General features: G+C 35.8%; 1 protein-coding gene across 2 annotated transcripts in view; it reads right to left on the bottom strand.

Moving 5' to 3' along the window:
- b3glcta (beta 3-glucosyltransferase a) overlaps positions 1 to 23,932 on the bottom strand; it is a 114,497-nt gene extending 90,565 nt beyond the window's left edge. Inside the window, exons 1-2 of one of the 2 annotated variants that reach the window (XM_051863086.1) lie at positions 23,710 to 23,932; positions 5,226 to 5,272 (exon numbers count right to left, since the gene is read on the bottom strand). In XM_051863086.1, coding sequence (XP_051719046.1) covers positions 5,226 to 5,272; positions 23,710 to 23,773 — 111 coding nt within the window. In that variant the 5' untranslated portion in view covers positions 23,774 to 23,932. The remainder of the gene's footprint in view (positions 1 to 5,225; positions 5,273 to 23,709) is intronic. The other variant, XM_051863084.1, reaches the window with a different exon arrangement.
- Positions 23,933 to 24,353: the final 421 nt, after the last annotated feature.

Genomic DNA, 24,353 nt, shown 5'->3' on the forward strand with positions numbered 1-24,353 from the left:
TTAAAGGGAGCACACTGAACTTAATTGGAGCAGCAACAATTTTTAATTAATAACTATTACATGAAATTTAAAGGACACGATTTTGATAAATAAATAATCTAGGTCATGTATTAAGTTTATACATATTTTAATATGAACAACTATTATTGACAATATCTATGACATTAGATTTTTTCTTACTGATGTCACACTGAAGCTGTGTGATTTTCATAGCAGTGCACCCTTTAAGCTCACCTTACAATAATATGAAGTCTTTAAAAAATGCAGCAGTTTAAAACCACAGATCAATAAACTGTAAATTTATAATATTATGGACTTAAAAGTACAAGCCAGTAATGCCTGTAAAGTAATATATTAGTGTAGCAAACAATCTTATACAGCTAGTAAGCTAAGTATGTTCTGTAGCATCTGCGCTATCTTGTTAAAACTATCTTTTGGATCTACCTGTAATTATTTTCCACATGCAAGTTCTAGGTTATACTATGCAAAAGTCTAAACATTAATCTCTTAATTTTGCAGTAAGTAGTTATAACTACCCCCAAAAAAGGCTTAACCACCGTAAAAAAAAAAAGCACATTTTATGGGGCGTTACTTGCGCGAATAAATTGCGCTATTTGCGCGTAGTTGGACGCTTGAACATTTTGAGTTTACTCATTTCGTTCGTGCGTGAAATTCACTTCACAACAGACGCAAATTCACACCATGAGAGGGGCTTCTGCCAGGCGGCTCCAGTTTCGTTTCTGCACACTTCCTCTGAATAAACACATCAACTCGTCAGCGGGAAAGTAGTTGTAAAATACGGCGAATAAGCTCAATTTGCCGACTTTTGCCGACCTAGCTTGTAGTCTCAATATATATATATATATATATATATATATATATATATAGCTCAAATTGAGTAAAGAGCGTTTTTTTACAACTTACCAGATTGTCCGACGCTCTCACTCACTTTCTTCCAAGCAAGATCCTTTTTATTTCTGTTTCTATAAAAGTACAAAGATGTATTGTACAGCGACGATGATTTTGTCCTCCATTGTTGTTTCGGATTTCTGCCTCCGCTCGCTACGTCGTAATCACGTCACTACTAGCACTACTAACGCGGCGCGAATATTCGCCGAAGTTCAGATTTTTTAACTCGGGCGATTCGCCCGAAACGCTCAATTCGCGGCGTGTCATTTGCGCCGCTTCATTCGCGTCTATTCACGTCTTTGCATTGACTTAACATGTAAATCACTTGCGCTTCATTCGCGTCTGGTGTGAACGCATCATAAGAGGCTCCTCTTTTGGTGAAAATTTTCAGACAGCTTTCAAAATGGCCGCCAGTCAGTGTGAACACATGGATACCCATATCTCAGTGTGGAATGGTCTGATTTTCTTGAAATTGCAGGAGGTATGTAGTAACAAACACATCAATTGGTTAAGACACCAAGTAGGATAATACATTATTTTTTCTTTTATAATCTGAGCTCAAAGATGGTAATGTGCTTAATAGGTACGTTTACCCTAGTTTTTAACTTGACACATAGCCAAAAAAAAAAAAAAAAAAAGTTAAATATTCAGCATTTTGGTGCAAGATGCTACAGAACAAAGCTCATGTAACACCAATGATAGGCCTATAGTCAATTACATGGAAATAAAACACAATATACTAACCTCTAAAACTCTTTTTAATGTCTGTTGAATGCTTTGAATGTCATTGAATTATTTCTTATCAAATATTGATATACTCATTCAACTGTGATTTATTAATTAAATTAAAATTACAACATCATGTAATTATTTTGATTATATTCAATTCGATATAGTTGACTGACAGCCCTAAATGCACAAAAAGAAATGGCAGAGAAAGAGAAACTTCAATGACAGCAACATTCATTTGGATCCTTGATTGCAACCAGTCGATCCTCTCACCCCATGAGCACAAGGATGAGCTGTCTTTGAAGAGCATTGATTTAACAGTAGGAGGGCCTGAACAATTGTCCATCCTGTCATCCCACTGCTGTGCAAATCAAGTGAGGCTTCTCAACTATTTCATGTCTATTTCTTCTCCTCTCCATCTGCCAGAAAGGACCTAGAAGGATCTATTCATTAAAATGTCCACCATGGTATTGATAAAAAATAATGACATGGTTTTCCATGTGAACCTTTAACCATAGTGAGGGTAACATCAACAAACTGTTCTATTTCACTTGTAATTTCATCGCTTATTAAAAAAAAGAAAAAGAAAAAAAGGAAATATCAACAAAGGAAAGGAAAATTGCTAAAAACCCAAGATGTACAAGCACATCTTAACCCTGGCCAAGGTCTAAACACAAGCATATTTCATCTTATCCACGAATTCTAATGCGCTCACTTCCTCTGTCCTTCGTTCCCTCTCTTGACCCAGAATGTCAGTGGCATTTCTGCTTAAAACTCAACAAAAGCTACACCAGAAAACGAATGCATTAACCGTGAAACCTATCAGCAGAAAGCAGAAATGGCTGACGCAATAAAAGAGAAGAATGTTACTTGCGGCGGGGATCATGCCCAGCATTTCAGCTGTGAAGGCCCCTGTCAAAGTCCCTTACAGTTATACAAAGTCAATATAATGCCTATTGCAAGACAACGACACAGCCTGACAAGCTGAAGATGGATCTACGACCAAATAAGAAACAAGTATTGATTAAAATGCAGAGATTAAATTAACTTAGGGTTGCACCTCTTGGCCATTAAGGATAAACAGCATGTTGTGGCAGATAACTGATAAGTTGACTTTTTGCTTTCTGCAGTTTGCAACCCTTTCAACTCCAGAATATGGATATTACAATGTGATTTGACCAATGCATAACTACTAGGGGTGTAACAGTACACGTATTCGTACCGAAATTTTTCAGTACGCATCTTTCAATTCGGTACGCGTCAAATACAGACTTGTATAGCCCATTAACCACTTTTTACCACCAATAATCGCAATAAGCTCAGTGTTTTGTTACTTTCGATAAAAAACAAAGTCTCATCCCTCAAATTCTGTCCATTTTATCACGAAATTCAAACAATAAATGCAGTTTTGTCGCTCTTAGATGTGGCGTGACAGATCACTGTACAGGCGCATCATCTCTTCCTCTTTAATAGGCCTACTATTTACAGAATAATATTTAAATGAACATCTCAAGATTACTGAAACGTATCTCGTGTAATCACTCAATCAGTGCGGAAAGACATCAGTGAAACAGCTTGTAAACAATGTCATGCATCATTTACCTCAGAGATGCCATTCAGTGTCCAGCAGAAATGAACTCTTTTGCTACTTATATGCACTATATTAGCCTATATATTCATTATATTTTACTTTACCTGTCTAGATTATTTAATGTATATTAATGTATGTTTAAATAAACCTGTCATGAAAACAAGTTATGATGTCCACTGTGTAAATGAATATATTTTAACATCAAATTGGAGTAGAAACAGATTTAGAAGTTAATGCAAAAACTGCCAATTTACATGTTTGCATACAATTTTTATGTGAGTGTTGATTATTATATCTAAAAATAAATAGCAACTTAAATTTAAGAATTTGGGCTCTGTTGTTAATTGTAACTATTATAGTAATGTGCAAGAAAGTGCTCCCTGTATATAGTTTACAGCATTAGCAGAGACAGATTTTTTTATACTTAAATACATTTTAATTATAATTGAATTTATTTAAAGACGGAGACACAATTTGTTCAGTAAACCACCGTTTCATAAAAAAGCAAAAAAGCAATTTTGTGTTTAGTTTTCTGCTGTACCGAACCCGTACCAAACCACGACTGAGATACGTACCGAACCATCATTTTTGTGTGCCGGTACACCCCTAATAACTACTGGATTTTAATTTACTGACATCTTGGTGGTATATTTCATAACTTGCTTCAGACCGTTAGAGCAAAAAGCTACAGTAGCAACACCAAGTTCATTGACTGATCAAATATATAACTTGAATGCAATGTAAGTTGCTTTGGATATGTAAATGCAATTTATGAAATATGTTTATAATCAAAATTGAAATATGTAAAAACATCATAGGGAATTAAAAGTCATGCACAATAGGGCTGCACGATATATCAAAAATCAATACTGTGATATGGCTTAGAGCCACTGTCAAATTACACAGGCTGTGATTTAATCAAGTAAATATATGTGCTACCGGTTTCATAGTGAAGCTCATCATTTACGCGTGTAGTTTATGATACAGTAGTGCCTTCACTCTGAAACCTATATTTCTTATTTAGTTTAATATATTCAATAATAATCACAATAAAATCATTAGTCATATTGAATAGGTCAAAAACAGTGTGAATGTGGCCTTTAAGCAGAAAAAGTTTTCACCAATTGTTCAGCCCTAAAAGGATTTCACACATTTAAAAAAAGTGTAACACTTTACAATAAGGTTCATTAGTTAAACATTAGTTAATGTGTTAACTAACATGAACTAACCATGAGCAATACATTTGTTACTGTATTTACTAATCTTTGTTAATGTTAGTTAATGAAAATTCATTGTTTGTCCATGTTAGTTCACGGTGCATTAACTAATGTTAACAAGATTTTAATAATGTAATATGTTGAAATTAACATTAACAAAGATTAATAAATGCTGTAGAAGTGCAGTTCATTATTAGTTCATGTTAACTAATGAACCTTATTGTAAAGTGTTACCAAAAAAAAGTCTTCAGGGTATTTGAATTCTTTTCAAATAGTTCAATTCAACTGGTGAAACTTTGTATTTTTTTTTCATATCACAGAAAAACACAATATTGCATTGTCAGTTTTTTTTTCCAGTATCATGCAGCCCTAATACACAATTCACTGTCGCAAAATGCAATTGTTGTTCATAAGGAACATAAAAAAATCATGCATGCTGTGATTTGATATATATATATATTTATTTATATACACTTTCTGCTGAAAGTGCACCAATTAAATCCAAGCGTATATATATATATATATATATATATATATATATATATATATGTATACATATACGCTTGTATATACACATGTATATATACGCTTGGATTTAATTGGTGCACTTTCAGCAGAGAGTGTTATAGCTGAAGCTTGCATTTATAGCTGAATAAACAAAACTTGTACAAAGGGTAATGGGTCATGAGCCATATAAACAAAAGAACAAGATAAATCAAAATCAAACTGCTGTTATACAGTATTCTGTTACACAACAGTAAACATGCTTCAACCCTTACCTTTTCAGGACTTTCCACATCATCTCCTTTTGCAGTGATGAGGGGCACTGGAATGAAATCAAACAGGAAACATCAGGACACAACAATGAGGGCTCCATCATCAATTCATTTAACATGTTGATAAAACTGTCTGCAACACACAGGCAATGGTCTAAAGGCCCATGACTTTCTAATGTAAATGTTCAGTGCTGCTCCTTTAAGATCTAGAAAACGGAGTTAAAAGCCAGCTGATTAGAAGAGCATCTTTTCCCCTTTAATCTGTGGGACTTCTGTCTGGACCACATGTATTTTGCAAAGTTTTTCATTAGAGCAGGAGTAGCTTCTCTTAAATTACATTTCCATTGATCCCGAGAAGACAGTCGCTTTGAGAGGAGCCTCAAAATCGATATCGAGCGTCAAAACGGCAGTTGCAGAGATGACTTTTCATGCCAGAGAAATCATTGGGAGTGAGCTTTCGGCTTCTGAGAATACGGCAGGTTTCTGGCCATTAAGCTGTCATTGGAACAGTTTCTAATTGCTCCTTGTACTTATCCGCTCCTCAGGTGACATTATCAGAGCAGAGGCATGAATGTGTGAATTAAAACTCCAGATTAACTCATATGAAGGTTAAAAGGCATTTGCTTCTCACTACTTCACAAGTCCATTTGCAACCTGTGAAATCTTCTTTTCTATTACTCTTTAATGAGGCTGATGTTTACACCTCTGGGCCAAAAGTTGGTTTGAATTTTATATTGCTTCTTTTTCCCTGGCCCTGTATGCTTGTAACTAAATTATTTATGGAGTCCAGTTCTCTGTAGATGTCCAAAAAAAAAAAAAAAAAAACTGTTGAGAAGCCTGCAGAATAATACAAGCATTATGAATTAGGTTGTAAGTATTTCATACACATACAAATGGTGCCAAAATCCAAAAGTAATAGGAAAAACTTACAAACAAATATAACAAATTAAATATTCATAAACGAATGGCTCTGTATTAGAAATATCTGCTGGCTGTTAAAGTGAAAACATCTTTAAATTCATTTATGTAGACAGCGATGACAACTAACATCTAACACTTGGTAAAAAGATGATGACTGGTAAATATAGCCGTACAGAAGAGTGGAAAGAAATCTAGACATGGCAACATTAAAATTCAGAGTTAACTTTGAAATGAGGAAATATTGAGCAATATGAGGGGAACCAAAAGGTCATGTGAAAATGTAACCTGATTATGTGAGCTCATTAGACCTAAACAGCACGAGTGGCTCTGTGGATCTAATTAATACCGTTTCTGAAAAAAAAAAAAAAAATGTATAAATAAAATTTGTCTTTTTTATTTTTAATGTCACACAGTTTGCGCACACAGCTTTGCAGAGTTCAGGGAATAATTCAACATGCTCACTTAAACTTGTCTACTTTTCATGGACCAATGGAAAGGACAAATTTATGTAGGTTTTTTTTTTTTTTTTTTTTTTGATGCTTAATATGAATTAACAGAGCTTAAAAAGTCTCTGTGCAGCATTTTAGGTCTTTTTTTATAGCAAAATATTTAGTTAAATGCTACTCTTTCCATCTGTCTATCTTGTATATAGCGTTAGGTTTGAATTTCTATCATTATTTTCATTTATTGTCATATACTCTACATTACCATTCAAAGGTTTTTTTTTTTTTTTTTTTTTTTTTTTTTTTAAAGTCCCCCTGTAGTCAATAATATTATCCCTTAAAGGGTTAGTTCACCCAAAAATTAAAATAATGTCATTTATTATTCATCCTCATGTCGTTCCACACCCGTAAGATCTTCGTTCATCTTCAGAACACAAATTAAGATATTGTTGATGAAATCCGATGGCTCAGTGAGGCCTCCATTGACAGCAATCTTACTGCACCTCTCAAGATCCAGAAAGCTACTAAAAACATATTTGAAACAGTTCATGTGAGTACAGTGGTTCTACCTTAATATTATAAAGCGATAAGAATACTTTTTGTGCGCCAAAAAAACAAAATAACAAATTTCAACAATATCTATATGGGCCGATTTCAAAACACTGCTTCATGAAGCTATTGAGCTTTACGAATCTTTTGTTTCGAATCAGTGATTCGGATCTCCTATCAAACGGCTAAAGTGCTGAAATCACGTGACTTTGGCGCTCCGATTCACTGATTCAATTCGTAAAGCTCTAAAGCAATGTTTTGAAATCGGCCCATACAGATATTGTTGAAAAGTCGTTATTTTGTTTTTTTGGCACACAAAAAGTATTCTTGTCGCTTTATAATATTAAGATAGAATCACTGAACTGTTTCAAATATGTTTTTAGTACCTTTATGGATCTTGAGAAGTGCAGTAATATTGCTGGCAATGGAGTCCTCACTGAGCCATCAGATTTCATCAAAAATATCTTAATTTGTGTTCTGAAGATGAATGAAGGTCTTACGGGTGTGGAACGACATGAGGGTGAGTAATTAATGACATTATTTTCATTTTTTGGGTGAACTAACCCTTTAAAACTCATCCTTGATCATCAAAATGACATTTTTAAATTTTTCCTGTGAAAAAAATTTCTTCATGCCTTAAAATATCTTGAATGTAACTCTACACCCTTGCTTCACTTAGTATACGCAAAGCTATTAATATGCTAATTAGCCCCGCCTCCACTCACTCACACGAGCTCAGAGATCCACTCGGTGAACTGCTGCACAGTGGTATCAGGGCTCTAGACTGCGACAAAAATGGTCACAAATGCGATAATTTTTTGATAATGTGAGAGTTAAAGTTTCACACGGTCACATTGGTGCGAGAGCATAGGGTTCAGGTTGTTTACCTGGCTGGCACATGTATTCCGTTAAAGGGTTAGTTCACCCAAAAATTTTATTTTTTTTCATTAATTACTCACCCTCATGTCGTCCCAAACCCATAAGACCTTTGTTCATCTTTGGAACACAAATTAAGATATTTTTGATGAAATCGGAGGGTTTCTGAACCACACATAGGCAGCAACATCATTGCACCTTTTGAGGTACAGAAAAGTAGTAAAGACATTGCTAAAATAGTCAACATAACTACAGTGGTTCAACCTTAATGTTATGAAGCGATGACAATACTTTTTAGGCGCAAAAAACAAAACAAAAATAACAACTTTATTCAACAATTTCTTCTCTCCCCTGTCATTCTCCTACGCTGTTGACGTTGTGAACGCAGTGCAGTGCTTCCGTGACGCTGACAGCATCACACACATGCATCGTGGTGCTCACGTGAACCAATACTGAGCCGGCGTTCGGATGTAAGCACAGAAGTGCTGCACCGCGTCAACAGTGTAGGAGAAAGACAGGGGACATCAAAGACATCTTGTTAAATCGCAATAACATTTTACTGTATTTTTGATCAAATAAATGCCTTGGTGAGCAAAAGAGGCTTCTTTTAAAATCTTGCCAACCCCAATCTTTTAAACGGTAGTGTAGATATAATAATATATACAAATACACATCTTAGTATTATATGAGATATCTGCCTGTGCAAAATGTTTTGCCATTGCGCAGAATCTCCCATTAATGAAAGACTTGGTAGAGCCCACAGGCATGTGGCCAAATGTCTATATAGTATGTTTAATCTGGCCATATGTTCTCTAGATATCCATATCAGCCACTGACAAACATTTCAGCTGACCACCACTACTACTACGTATCTGTCGAAGATTCAAGTAAAGGTATGCGTGTTTACCACCATGGCCGCACAACTGCATTCACATTAAACAACTCCTAAAACACATGTTTGAGATGATCTTCTAAAACACTTTAAGCCGACACTTATTCTCTTTCTTACAAAATGGAAGCCATTAATAATAAATAACCCATGGGTGGATGGATTTGCTTTGCCCTGAACATTATTGCTGCTCTTTTTCCACCGTGGCTGAATCATAAAGGGCCACGGCATTTTCAGCATATCAGTGGGCAGGATGAGCCAAGGCCAGAGATGATATATAATTCTGCTGTTGCTGTCAGATAATTCCTCCAACAGTCTCACCCAAGCATCAGGTTGTTTACGGTTGAAAATGCACATTGGCAATGCCTATCATCAGGATAGCTTCCCTAATGTGCTCTACTTTCATAGCAGCAAAACCTAGATCACAATTTCTTATCTAAAATTCTGTATTAGTGCTCTGACAGGATCGCAAAATAAAAGCAATACGGAAGACTCATAATACTACATCTCCCCGAACGCGCCATTAAGAAATATGTTTCATATTAACAGCAGAGCGCATTCACCGGCACTCAGTTTCACTCAGCCAACATCTTAAAGCGAAAAAGAAGCATTAAATAGATCCATTGTGAATTCTAAATAAATAATTCCACATAAACAAGAGCAACTGTAGAGTGAGAAAATGGGTATCAACAAAGAAAAGAGCAGTTCTCTCAGCAGCAAGACAAGCTACATTCTCACATGGAGTCTGTCAGGGTGGATTAAATATGCAACATTTGGCTTGAAAACCTCAGCTTCTTGCAGGAACGCATCCAAGTTCACTCCTCGTTCTCTGACATCTGTCGCAAACTTTCAATCTTTTCCGGTCCCCTGAGGATGTTAGGGCGGGAGAGACACACACGAGGGCCATTTACCAGCTCTGTAAGCGCTACTTGCACATGGCCGCTGAGACTACATCACTATATAGCGCCCTCCTTCATTGCCAGTGTTGCTTTTGACAAATTCTTGATAAAATACTGCAAGGAAATCATTTGCCTGATCTGACGACATCTGTGCAGAGTTTTTTCAGATGTCTCCAAGAAAAATGCAAAGAACAGATGCTACTTCAGATGAAAACGAACAACATTGAAAAATGAGGGAAATTAGAAGCTTTGGATGAAAGCTGTATTTGGGTGATCAAAGGGTTTTTAAAGTCTGTTAGGAAGGATGGATGGCACAGTCCCTACGAACAAATATGCATACTCTCCTGCTACACGGGTACATTTCAGGTCAGCCAAAAAGTCAGGAAATCAGTATTCTTTTTTTAAATAAACTAGGTGGTTGAATAATATATCCCTTCAATGTGCTAAATTAATTCAATGTACTAAATTATTTTATTTGGCAAGCTTAAGCTCTAATGACGTTTTAAATATGTTAATGAAAATTAACATTTGATTCATTATTTTGTCAACTGTGTTACGGACAAATGCTGTGTCAAATGAAACATGAATTGAAGTACCACATGTTTGATAACATTTGTTTGAAGGTTTTTGAGTCTATTCACCAGAGTTTTTGAGGTTTTCTTTCTAGCTTATTTGAAAATATGAATTTGGGGATTCATAATGGGCGTTCTGTGGGATGCTATCATGAAGGATGAAACTTTTCTTCAACATAAATCCACAGTATGCTGAATTTATTGTTATTCACCATCCTTTGCCAAGTCTTCCATCTCCAGAGATATCCCCCTTTTTTTCTGACGGTTTAGTTTCACATTTAAAATATGACATAAAAACCACATAACACAGTTGACAGACAAAGTAACACAGTTGACAGGACACATTAGAAGAAAAAAAGAAAACTTTTACAATATCCAAAATGTTTCCAACTATTTGTAAATCGTGAGAAAATCGCAATAACCAAGGATATGGGACGTGTCCGGGAGTCGCCTGTCAATGGTGTCATATCTGCGTTACCCTCGGTTTCCGGTTTTATTTTGTAGAAACCATGGAAACACCAAAGACACTTTAATATATTACATGTTTTATTAGACAAAGGAACAACTGTTTGGTTACATTTATAGACAGAAAACGAATTATTGTTATATAGCTTAACATGTTTAGTCTTATTGTTTAAATCTAGTTTTCTTGATTTTCCGAGAGCACCATGCTTTTACCACGCCTCAGAGAAAAACTATTTTGTCAAGTACCTAATACAGCATTTTCTCCATCACACAATACATTGTAAAATTAATTACATGCCATTTATCAACACAAGCCATCCAGCATTTGTAAATGATATTCTAAAATCGATCTACTGCAGTGTGTAACAGTGTCTCACAGCAGCCGCCGAGCGAACGCTCAGAGTAACGTTATAACATCATTTTCAACACACTCAAATGTATCTAATATGATAAACAGAGCTGCATTACCTCATACTCATGACCGGAAAAGCGGAAGCGGCTCCGGCGACTGTGGCATAAAAAAAGTTCCACTGCTCTTGAGGCGTGTGTCGCGCTCGTCTCTCATTATCAATCGCTCCAGCGGCCTCGTTCAGCTCCCACAACACTCGCCCTGCGCTGCTTCATACTACAGTAACGTTAATAATCGCATGAACCGCTGATTTGACACGCTGATTCATAACGCTCCGAAGCTTCATGAAGCAGTGTTTTGAAATCAGCCATCACTATATAAGTCGTTATTTTGTTTTTTTGCCGCACCAAAAATATTCTCATCGCTTTATAATATTAATATTGAACCACTGTACGCACATGAACTGATTTAAATATGTTTTTAGTACCTTTATGGATCTTGAGAGAGGAAATGACATTGCTGGCTATGCAGGCCTCACTGAGCCATCGGATTTCATCAAAAATATCTTAATTTGTGTTCCAAAGATTAACGAAGGTCTTAGGGGTGTGGAATGGCATGAAGGTGAGTAATAAATGACAGAATTTTCATTTTTGGGTGAACTAATCCTTTAATGCAAAAATCTTACATATTGTGCCTTTAACAGTGTTTTTAGTGTTATTAGTGTTTTAAAGAATAACTGATTGTTAAATGAGGTCATCTAAATGTAAAAAAAAAAAAAAAAAGGTACAAATAAACATTTAATACTGACTATTAAAATGTATTTTAATTAATTAATTTTCATAACCAGCTGATGATGATATTGTGTGCATCCCTATGTTTTAGATCAAACAACACAAGCGTGACAGGACGATGCCAACATTTCGGACCGGGAATGTTTTCACACTACACACCTGCATACCTACATAACGTACTTACTCAACAGTCAAGAAGAAAGTTCTCCCTCAAAGTCAATACGTACTTTGAAAGTACAGGAATTTGCATTACTTAGCTTTGGATGGTGAACAGGGAGTTCTGAATTTCATCAAGAATGCATTAATTTGCTTCATTCCCTCAACCGCACCTCCAAACATTTCCAATTTTCCAATCAGCCACTGTTTGCCTGAATCAGAATTGTAACTGGCATTCATTTGAAACTAAACTATTGTCCTCATCATTGTCTTTTATATGGAGGAAATGGAATTCCAAAGTCTCAGAGTCACAAAGAGAACAGTCACTTTGGTTTGATCCGGAAGCCGAATTTATTGTTCATGCATGCGTGCCATTTTGTCTTTTCATTGCCAGGTCTCCACAACATTTCCTGCGCATTATGCTCGCTGCCTCAGTAAGAAGTGAGCTGCACAAATTACATGGAATTATTAATAATAGTTTTTAATTAATTACATTTTCAGAGAGTACAAGAAGTCATTTGCTGTACTCCATATACTCTGCAACTTGATAATGAACCTACAAGTGTTAATCAAATGAGGGAATGTATAAAAAGAGTCAGCAATTCACAAGTGTAAAGCAAACAAAGCAAGTTATTAGTCTTTACTCCTTCTATAAATCACAAAGGCGCACTGATATTTATCAAATAGACACTCAGAGGAGAGCTCAAAGCTTTTCTGAGAGAATTATATTAATGACGTGCATTAGTTAGGAGAGACTTGCAAACCACTGCCACTTGAATGGTGTTACTGCCATTAAATGATAACGCTGAAAGCTATAGACTGTTTGCTGCTTCTGTATTCAGTTGGTGTGTATTAATTCCCTCTTGCTGAGTCCTAGACCCTGCTGTGATGATGATTAGGACCACAAACAGTAGGGGCACTACACAAATTCCAAATCAAATCTAAAACATGAGTCAGTCAGAGATCACTTTTAAATCATTCCTTGCAAGCTGTATAAAACCTGAACTACTCTCTCTTGACAATTCATTCAAAGTGGATGCTTTAAAAACACACAAAATTTCACGGCTCTATGAAACTAATATGACCTGAAAGGAGCATGACATCTCTCTTGAATAAAAAGTACCTCTCCTCATCTTTCACATCACTTCACAATCTCACTTTGGAAGTGGGTGGCAAGAGAAAAGGATTTTCTGATGACCTGTCAGTCTAAGAAAAAAAAGGAAAACTTTAGAGATGTAGCTGTCAAAAAGGACTTAGCTGAGATCGGCAGGCCCGATAATCACATCAAAAGCTTGTTGTTAAATGTATACGACGGGTCTTCTGTTCTCTAAATAGACAAATATTGATCGCTCAAAAGATCGAAACAGGATGAAAGTGCAGTTCAATGAAAACAAGTTGTGAGCAGACTACACCGTCATTATATCACTGCGTGATGATGTCTCTGCCTAGATTGTGCATTCCTCAAAACTGAAAATGGCTTTTAATGTGGGCATGAAAAAAAAAAAATTCATCGATTTTCTATCTTATTGTGATTGATTGATCTATACATGTTTAATTTTTTATTTTTTAAGTTATTGAGCTCGTAATTTTAAAACATCATAACTCAGACCTCTCTCAGGTGACATAACAGCTGCTGCAGTTATACTTTACATTTCAGCTCCTGAATCTGAATTAAATTTGAACTGAGGTACAAAACAGCAGGCAGAATTGTAACTTAAAGGGTTAGTTCACCCAAAAATGAAATTCTGTCATTAATCACTCACCCTCATGCCGTTCCACACCTGTAAGACCTTCGTTCATCTTCAGAACACAAATTAAGATATTTTTGATGAAATCCGAGAGGTTTTTGACCTCCCTATGTTGTTGACATAGTAAACACAGTGCAGCACTTCCGGGTTCTGCATCCGAACGGCGACTGATATAATAATGAGTCAGCGTTCTGATGTAGAACACGGAAGCGCTGCACTGTGTTTAGTACATCAAACTGAGTAGGAGACTGACAGGGAAAAGGAGAAATTGTTGAATAAAGTGGTTATTTTTGTTTTGTTTTTGTGCAGAAAAAGCATTTTTGTTGCTTCATAACATTAAGTTTGAACCATTGTAGTCACATGGACTATTTTAATGATGTCTTTACTACCTTTCTGGACCTTGAATGTGGTAATTACATTGTTTTCTATGGGGGATAAAAAACAAAATCTTGGATTTCATCAAAAATATCTTTTGCATTCCAGATAATTTGGAACGACATGAGGGTGAGTAATTAATGACAGTAATGTATTTTTTGGTTGATCTAACCCTTTAAATTTAAGAAAGTAAAATTAAATGAAATGAAATTTAAAGAATCTCATAAGTCTCATAAGTTTTTACATGTTTCATTTTTAATTATAATAATAATCAATGTTTAAAATGTGTTATATGTTCAGTTATGTCCATATATATTTGTACACAGGCACAACTTTCATACTTTTGGCTCTATATGCCACCAGAATAAAATTAAAATGAAACAACCATGATGAATTTGAAGCGCAGACTTTCAGCTTTAATTCAAGGGGTTGAACAAAAATATTAAGTAAAAATTTTAGGGACTGCAACCATTTTTAAAACACAGTCCCCCCATTTTCAGGGACTCAAATGTAATTGGACAAATGAATATTATCATAAATAAAATGTTCATTTTTAATATTTTGTTGAGAATCCTTTGCAGGCAATGACGGCCTGAAGTCTGGAGCCCATGGACATTACCAAAGACTGGGTGTCCTCCTTTCTGATGCTTTGCCAGGCTCTAACTCGAGCTGTCTTCAGTTGTTGTTTGTTCATGGATCTTTCTGCCTTTAGTTTTACCTTCAGCAAGTGAAATGCATGATCGATCGGGTTGAGATCAGGTGATTGACTCAGCCATTGCAGAATATTTCACTTCTTTTCCTTAAACTCCTGGGTTGCTCTTGCAGTGCGTTTTGGATCATTGTCCATCTATACCGTGAAGCGCCGTCCAATCAACTTTGCTGCATTTGGCTTAATCTGGGCAGACAGTGTATGTCTTCTGTCACATCATCAATAAACACCAGTGACCCAGTGCCACTGGAAGCCATGCATGCTCATGCCATCACTGACTCCACCGTGTTTTACAGATGATGCCGTATGCTTTGGATCATGAGCTGTTCCAAGCCTTCTCCATACTTGGTTGTTGATCTTAGTTTCATCTTTCCAAAGAATTATTTTCCAGAACTAGACAGGCTTTTTTTTTTTTTTTTTTTTTTTAGATGTTTTTTGCAAAGTGTTTCTATTCTTGAGGCTTATGAATGGTTTGCACCTTGTGGTGAACCCTCTGTATGTGCTCTTGTGAAGTTTTCTCTTGATTGTAGACTTTGACGACGACACGCCTACCTCCTGGAGAGTGTTCTTCACTTGGCCGGATGTTGTGAATGGGTTTTTCTTTACCATGGAAAGGATCCTGCAATCATCCACCACTGTTGTCCTCCATGGACGTCCAGGCCTTTTTATGTTGCTGAGCTCACCAGTGCATTTTTTTTTCCTCAGAATGTACTAAACTGTTGATTTGGCCACTAAATGTTCCTGTCATCTCTCTGATGGATTTGTTTTGTTTTTGAAGCCTAATGATGGCCTGTTTGACTTGCATAGAACAGCTCACACCTGTCCAAGAAACAGCTTTTGAGTCAACTGTCCAATTATTTTTGGTCTCTACTTTGAGAGCTGTAATTCCTAAACCTTTCCTCCAATTTGGACGTAAATACCCTCAAATTAAAGCTGCACTTTAAGCCCATATATCCATTATACAACTGTAGTTTGAATATGTTTTGGTAAACCTGAAAAAAATAAATAAATAAATGTGTCTGTGTCCAAATATATGGACCTAACTGAATATTACATTTCACAGAAAAGTCCCAGACTAAAATACATGTTTGAGCTGTCTTAACTAAAAGCAACTTGCAGTGACATCTTAAAATAAGTCAGTGCGATTGTTTTGTCTCAAGATGCACACCAGTAATGTTTTTTTCTAATACGTTTATAAAAGCTAATCTAAGCCCTGTCTGTGAAACCAGGCCATAGTATATATTATATTACACTGCAGTATATTATATATATATATACACACTGTACTTTCATTTTATGGACCATGGAATAAATAAGCATAATTATGAATAAGCATTATTAGTCTGAATTAATGACAAAATATTTAAACTTTAAATATAAATTCATAAAACCCTGTCTTTAGTACTTCTAAGTATTAAAGTCGGCATGAAATGTAAGTTGCGATAGTCTTTTCTTTCCTACTGTGACATATATCTGAGTGAAATGGCTTCTCGAACAAGAAAAAACATGTAAGGTAGGACATGATTTTGTCCATGATCTCATGTGAGTGACAGGTTGGCCGCCCTCACGCCTAGGCCTGTCGTGATAATTAAATGATTATTATTTCACAATTATTGCGCTTATTTATACAGCACAAAGTCATACATAAACCAAAAGAAACAGACAACAGGAATTTAAAACTGTGAAGAAACAAATGATCAATAAACTGTTGGACAGACAAATAGATATACAGTAGGATTTGTGCGCTCGACATTTCTTCTCTTTGTGCCGTGAACTTTTCCATGCAAACTTGTAGCTTTAAGCACATCAGTCTCCACCCGGGATACGCATAAGCGGTTTTTGGAGCATTTCATATTATCATGGTTTTGCACACTGAAAGATTATTAAAAGCCTATCTTGTTCTGTCATATCTATCATATCTTGTTGTCCCTTTAAAAAGCTGCACAATACATTTAAAATAAGCATCTTTTCATTTTATATTATTTGAGTGTGTGTGTACACTGTGTTCCAAATTATTATGCAAGTGACATATCAGTAGGATTTCAGTACGATAAACATTCAAATTTTAGTTTTTCTAAGAAAGTGTTTGTTTGTTTATTTATCCTGGTATCAATCTCAGACAAAATAATTTGCCAGGTCTACTTGGGTAAATGGAAACCCTACTTAGAGGTTGTTCCACATTATTAAGCAAGTCACAGTTCTCATGCAATATGGAGAGGAAGAAAGATCTTTCTGAAGATGAAAAGCATGAAATGGTGCAATGTTGTGCAAAAGGCATGAAAACAACTATTGAACTATCATAAGGTTTGTGAGTTATTTAGAGCACAGCAGAACTCGATCAGATAAAGGCTTATTAAGGAAAAAAAATTAATTGTATTAAAAGAGCAGCTATAAAAAAGCCAGTGTTGAGCAGCAGATATTTGAAGCTCCTGGTGTCTCTGGAGTCTCAAGAAGCTCTCCATGCAGGCTGGCAGTTGTGCGTAAAGATGCATTTCAGCCACCACTAACCAAACCTCACAAAGAGAAACATTTACAGTGGGTTTAGAAATACATGAAGACTCATGTTTAAATAGTTTTATTCACTGACGAATGCCGTACTACAATGGGTGGTCTAAATGGATGGATTTCTGGATGGTTGGTGAATGGCCACCACGTTCCAACAAGACTGTGACGTCAGCAGGGAGCTGGCGGGTGATGATTTGGGCTGGAATATTGGGAAGTGAGATGGAAGGTCCCTTTAGGGTCTCTGAGGATATTAAAATGACTTTTGCAAGATATGTGGAGTTCACAACTGGCCATTTTCAGCTATGGTATAAAAAGAAGGATACTGCCTTCTGAAATACAATGCACTACGCACTATGTTTCTCTTTGTGAGGTTTGGTTTGGAGTGGCTGAAATGCATCTTTACGCACAACTGCCAGCCTGCATGGAGAGCTTCTTGAGACTCCAGAGACACCAGCAGCTTCAAATACCTGTTTGCTGCTCAACACCGGCTTTTTTTTTTATAGCTGCCCTTTTAATACAATTAACTTGTTTGACAGAAACTTTCCTTAATAAGCCTTTATCTGACCGAGTTCTGCTGTGCTCTAAATCACTCACAAATCTTATGATAGTTCGATAATCTGCATTCAGTTTTCACACATTAGTTGTTTTCATGCCTTTTGCACAACATTGCACCATTTCATGCTTTTCATCTTCAGAAAGATCTTTCTTCCTCCCCATATTGCATGAGAACTGTGACTTGCTTAAGGGCCTGTTTACACCTGGTCACTTCATGCGTTTTCTCTGATCGGATAGCTATCCGATCGTGAAAAGACCAGACCTAAATGCCCTCGGAAACGCATTTGAGATGGATATAAATCTGATCGCTCAAACCACTTCAGGAGTTGGCCCAGATTCCAGTCAAATCTGAACAGGTCTAAATGCATCTGGTTGTTGAAAACCCATATGTAAATTTAACTCCTCCCAAAAATACTAAAAAATAAGCGTGTGAGAGCATGTTATAGGCTAAATAACATGTTATAGCCAGCAGAGACAGCGCTACTGCAGCACGCATCGCCACAGATGAGCAGCTGAGTGTCTATTCAGCAAGACAACGCACAAACTGCCGCAAATCAAACTGAAAGTAGACGCAGACGCTCAAAACACAATCATCTTCATTAAAAGTAATTAGACTAAATGATCTTAGCAGTGCTGTGGTCACGCTCTCTACTATTGCGGTCTTTGATTTTGAAATTAGCTGATGATCAATAAAATGCAGCTCATATTTGACCAGGTATAAACAGGCCCTAATAATGTGGAACAACCTCTTTAAGTAGGGTTTCCATTTACCTAAGTAGACCTGGCAAATTATGTTGTCTGAGATTGATACCAGTTATCTAAAAAGACATGGATAAATAAACAAACAAGCACTTTCTTATAAAAACTAAAATCTGAATGTTTATTGTACTGAAATCCTACTGATATGTCACTTGCATAATAATTTGTAACACAGTGTATATGTAATTCTTTACATTCATATATAAATATAAAATTTGTTGAGCATATGAATACATGAATGTATTTTATAAGAATACAAATAGTATTTATTTAATTTTTATTAACATGTTTAGATTTTATAAAATTACTCTGCAACAAAGATTTTTTTCAAGAATTACTTTTGCTGCTGAATTATACACTCACTTTAGTTTAATATACTATTTTCTTTGTCATAGCTTTTGATTATCTATTTTTATTAATTTGTTGTTTTCTCTATAATGCAGTAGTGTGTATTAAGTGGATTCTGGATTGTGTTTAACAAATAAAAGATTAGTTCATACTGTATATGAATGATACATTTTATTGCCTTTTCTGTGATTGGCCAGTTTGTTGTGATTGTTTCAGTTATTTACTGAATTGAATAAATTACTTTAATATTTAAAGGTGTTAACTGTAATCTTGCGCTGCAAAATGATAAAAGTATTAAATTCATCACAATTATTTAATGAATGATGCACAGAAAAAAATGCATCAAAAAGCCCTAAAATAGACAATTAATTGGCATAACTGCAATTATTTTTAGACAATTAATCATCAGCCAAATTTCATAATCGTGACAGCCCTACTCACGCCAGTATACACATCATCAGAGAAGAGAAGAGATGTCACTGCAAGAGAAGAGATGTCCTTTTAGCGCAAGTTAGAAAGTTGGGAGAAAAGAAAATAAGCATGCATTGGCATTTCTTTGCTCATCATAAATGCCTAGTTTGTCTCCATCTCCCATGGCTTTCAATCCCAAGCCAAATCCTAAGACTGCCTCTCACTGATAAGCAGAACAGAGCGCAAGTATTCACACCGCCAAGGTGATTTCATGCCATCCATGGATTCCTGCGCTCCCTGCATAACTTGAGATATGTATTTGACAGTCACTTTTTCAGACAGTGTGTATGTTTATCTTTTTAACTGTCAGGTGTAAACAGCACTTTTATCTTTCCAAACTGCTAGCTTAAACTGCCTCCTGACTCAAGCGACGGAATAACTTCAATGGGAACAGAATAACATCTGTGGGAAAAACTTAACAAAATGCCTTCTGGTTATTTTAAATCTTGCAGTACCTCATCAACTAACAAAACATCTTTGATGTGCATTTTAAATGTCTTTGTTTTTATCTGTGCCTGACAGCAAAACTGCAATGGCCTTTGACTGATCATTCCTTCTGCCTGCAGGTACACACAAAAGGTATGTTGTCTCTTAAAGTTTTGTTCTGCACATCATAAATAATACAGCAGGACAGCACTGATATCTTGACATATACATATCTTCATAAGACCCTTACACAAAAAGTTCCTTACAAGGAAGAATACAACATATTTTAAGTAGGGATGCACAATATATCGGCCACCATATCAATATATGTTCACTTTTAATGTTATCGTTATCAATAAGAAAATTTGGCCGATATATTAAAGCTGATAAATAATGGATTATTTCCTTCAGCTGAGACACTTTAGTTGTGCACTGTTCGCCATGATGGTTTTGAATTGCTTGAAATATGATTGAAATGTGCAGCGCGAGTCTGTCACATAAGCTACATAAAATTATAATGAGAACATTATAATTGTGTGATTGGGGCATGGCTTTTAATGGTGAGACTTTTGTTTATGTAATCAGGCTCTCAAAAATTATATAAAAATTTTGATTTAGATTTATCGGCCAATATATCAGTTATCGGCTTTCAAATATAAAGAATTCTCGGTTATCAGTATCGGCTAAAAATTTCATACCGGTGCATCCAATTTTAAAGGGTTAGATTGCCCAAAAATGACAATTCAGTCATTAATTCCTCACCCTCATATCGTTCAACACCCGTAAGACCTTCATTCATCTTCAGAACACAAATTAAGATATTTTTGATGAAATCCGATGGCTCAGTGAGGCCTCCATTGCCAGCAAGATAATTAACACTTTCAGATGCCCAGAAAGCTACCAAAGACATATTTAAAACAGTTCATGTGACTACAGTGGTTCACTCTTAATGTTATGAAGTGATGAGAATACTTTTTGTGCGCCAAAAAAACAAAATAGCGACTTTATTCATCAATATCTAGTGATGGCCGATTTCAAAACACTGCTTCATGAAGCTTCGAAGCTTTACGAATCTTTTGTTTCGAATCAGTGGTTCAGCGGTTCAGTTGTATCAAACTGACAAAAACATGTGATTTCAGTAAACAAGGCTTCCTTATGTCATAAGTGTTTCAAAATTTCAATAGTTCACATAATTTTGGCAGTTTGACACATGCTCTGAACCACTGATTCGAAACAAAAGATTCGTAAAGCTTCGAAGCTTCATGAAGCAGTGTTTTGAAATCGCCCATCACTAGATATTGTTGAATAAAGTCTTTATTTTGTTTTTTTGGCGCACAAAAATTATTCTCGTCGCTTCAACCACTGTAGTCACATGAACTGTTTTAAATATGTCTTTAGTAGCTTTCTGGGCATCTGAAAGTGTTAATTATCTTGCTGGCAATAGAGGCCTCACTGAGCCAATATCCTAATTTGTGTTCTGAAGATGAATGAAGATCTTACAGGTGTGGAACGACATGAGGGTGAGTAATTAATGAGAGAATTTTCATTTTTGGGTGAACTAACCCTTTAAGATCAACAGTATTGTTTTCACACCACCATCCCAGTTGGGCCTGGTTCTGACAGTAGTTCAGATCTGCACTTGCAATGTTTTCATTTGGCAGAAAAAAAAAAAAAAAAAACTTTTTTGTACTTTTTTTCTTTTTTCATAAAAATATTATATAGATAGTGTTTCTTTTAAATTTTTACATTTTTGTTACAAAAATACTAGGTTTTAATAATGAAATTTATTTTATTTATTTTTTTATTCTATATTTGTAAAAAAAAAAAAAAAAAAAAAAAGTATATATTTTCTCTTCTTTTTTCCATAATATTTACAGTGACATTTTTTCCTTTAAATTTTTTTTTTTTTTTTCGTCACTAAATTTGCAATATTGAATTTCACTTATTTATTTTACAGGAATAATAGAGTTAAAATGTAATTATGTGATGGCTAGCTATATTGATAAAAAACAAAAAGCAATGTAAAACAATGGCAAATAATGCAAAAAAACTGATGGGTTTCTTAATGATGCTTTCAAGACTATCATAATAATTGCTGCAATTTTTACAAAACCGCATATCAGTCAGCTAAACTGATGTGACACGTTTAAATAAGCCGAATTCAATGCATCACAGTTAAACAAGACATAAAAACATATGGGCAGGATCAGAAAATGTAAGATGTAGTGATAATGCAGTACCAGCCTAAAATAGCATTTGACGGTTCTGTCAACTGACCTGAAACTCTCTCACATGCGCCCCTGAGCAGCAGGTCATCCTAACTGCTGAACTCTGCAGGTGCTAGTACTAAAACTAGGTCAGTTCCTCGAGATATTAGCAACCTCAAGTCTCATTCTTGAACAGCGAGGAGGTATATCTTCTGTGCACATCAATAATTCCACGAGATCTTTCAGCATAGCCTACTTTTCTGAATTTAAAAGAAGCCCTCAATAGGAGTTTCTTTTCTCTGCAAATATCAACAAATTGCCTAAACAAATTGAGGCACTTTAAGAAGTAGCAAATTATGCCTCAGTTGCAAAACCGAGACATAATAAGGGGCAATGATAATATTTGTCATCAGGCACAGCAAATGCCTGTGGTTCAAGTGTTAGACACATTATGATCCACATGCTCTATACAATACAAATAGATGACATTCTCAATCCAACAACCTGAACTGCATTTACGTGACTGGCATCGGAAACACACAATTCATGCAATCGGGTGGTTGTACGCTAGATTTATGGCCCCAATATCCACATATGTCCATATTAAATCTTTATAGGCATTGATCAATACATTAAAACGGCTGTATCTGCATTGGTGCTCTGTATGAAATGTGTAACATTTCTCATTTTCTGGCCATAGACCTCTAGGAAGAGGCGAAGAAGAAGATTTCAGTTAACCAACAATATTCAGATTTCCATCTACTCCAAACTCCTGTGCTTCAGACTAATGCACATCAGTCTGTTCAATGAATTATTAACAGTGACGACCAGATACTCTGGTTGAAGCAGCTTACTCACAGTAAATTACACTCATGTTGCCCAAAAATGATGTCAAGACAAGCAGCACACTAGGTTTTCAGACAGAATATCACACCTATGATGCCCCAAAAATGTTGTCAAGCTTGGCTTCGAGAGACAATCAATGAAACCTACAATGCACAAAAATGCTGTCTAGACAAGCAGCTCACTAGGTTCTGAAACAGCCAATCACATCTATGATGCCCACAATGTTGCCTAGGTAGGCAGCTCAGCCATTCATTCAGTCTACAAGACAGGTAAGTTTGAAAAAGCACGTATGCTTCAAATATTTTGGTGTTGAATTCATACAAGTGTCAAATAGAGTTGTAAAGACCAATTTAAAACATCTCAAGCATTCCTCTAACTTGACAGAGAGCAGCAAAGCTGTTACAAAAAATTAAGGAAGTGTCATTTGTGGCAGCTTATTTAAAACAGTTTAAACCTTAGCCACCAGTAACAACTGTTTATACTCAGCATATGCTTTTCCATAAAAGAAGTAAAAAAAAAATCCTTTTATCCTTTCTCAATAAAACAAACAAACAGCAACAGAAATAAATGTAAGATTCTCGTGCTGAAAAACTTCATTTTGGTATCGTATGAGTAGAGAAATACTTACCAAGCGACAAAAGCAAGAAATACTGGGCAACACTGTATCCGTGTTGAGAGTTTATGGGAAGCATAGTAAGAAGAAGCGCGGATAGCGCACGCAGCCAGCTCGCTGTAATTGTGCTGTAGCAGAATGTTTGCACTGATCTTGTATCCAACACTCACTACTGTGCGTGCCGATCATTACCCAGCTTTGTTTTGCGAGGACATTTCCTGTTGAAAGCACGTCTCGGCTGCGCCCTCTAGTGGTCATGTCGCTAACTACAACAAAAGGGGCAGTGCTTGTCACTAACATAAGTGCAATTAAAATGTTTATTAAAAAAGAAGATAATTGCCAAATGTAACCGTCATCATTTACTCATGTTGTTCAAAACATGACTTCATTTGATTCTTGGAAAAACAGAACGGCAGAGCTTCATTCACGTTCATTGAAAGATATTAAATGATGGCAGAGCAGGTGAACAACCACTTTATACTTTGGCTTCCTTTATAAAATCACCTAAACTCTATAAAGTAGCACACGAATAGCTGGATTCAGCTTCGTCGAAAATAATGACTATTGTTTATTGCGTTTTAACAGCTGGCCATATGTTTAAACAGATTGAAAATTGAAAGTTATGTTATCATTTACTCACCCTCAAGTTGTTCCAAACC

The sequence above is a fragment of the Ctenopharyngodon idella genome, chromosome 15 (assembly GCF_019924925.1).
Source record: "Ctenopharyngodon idella isolate HZGC_01 chromosome 15, HZGC01, whole genome shotgun sequence".
Taxonomy (NCBI): domain Eukaryota; kingdom Metazoa; phylum Chordata; class Actinopteri; order Cypriniformes; family Xenocyprididae; genus Ctenopharyngodon; species Ctenopharyngodon idella.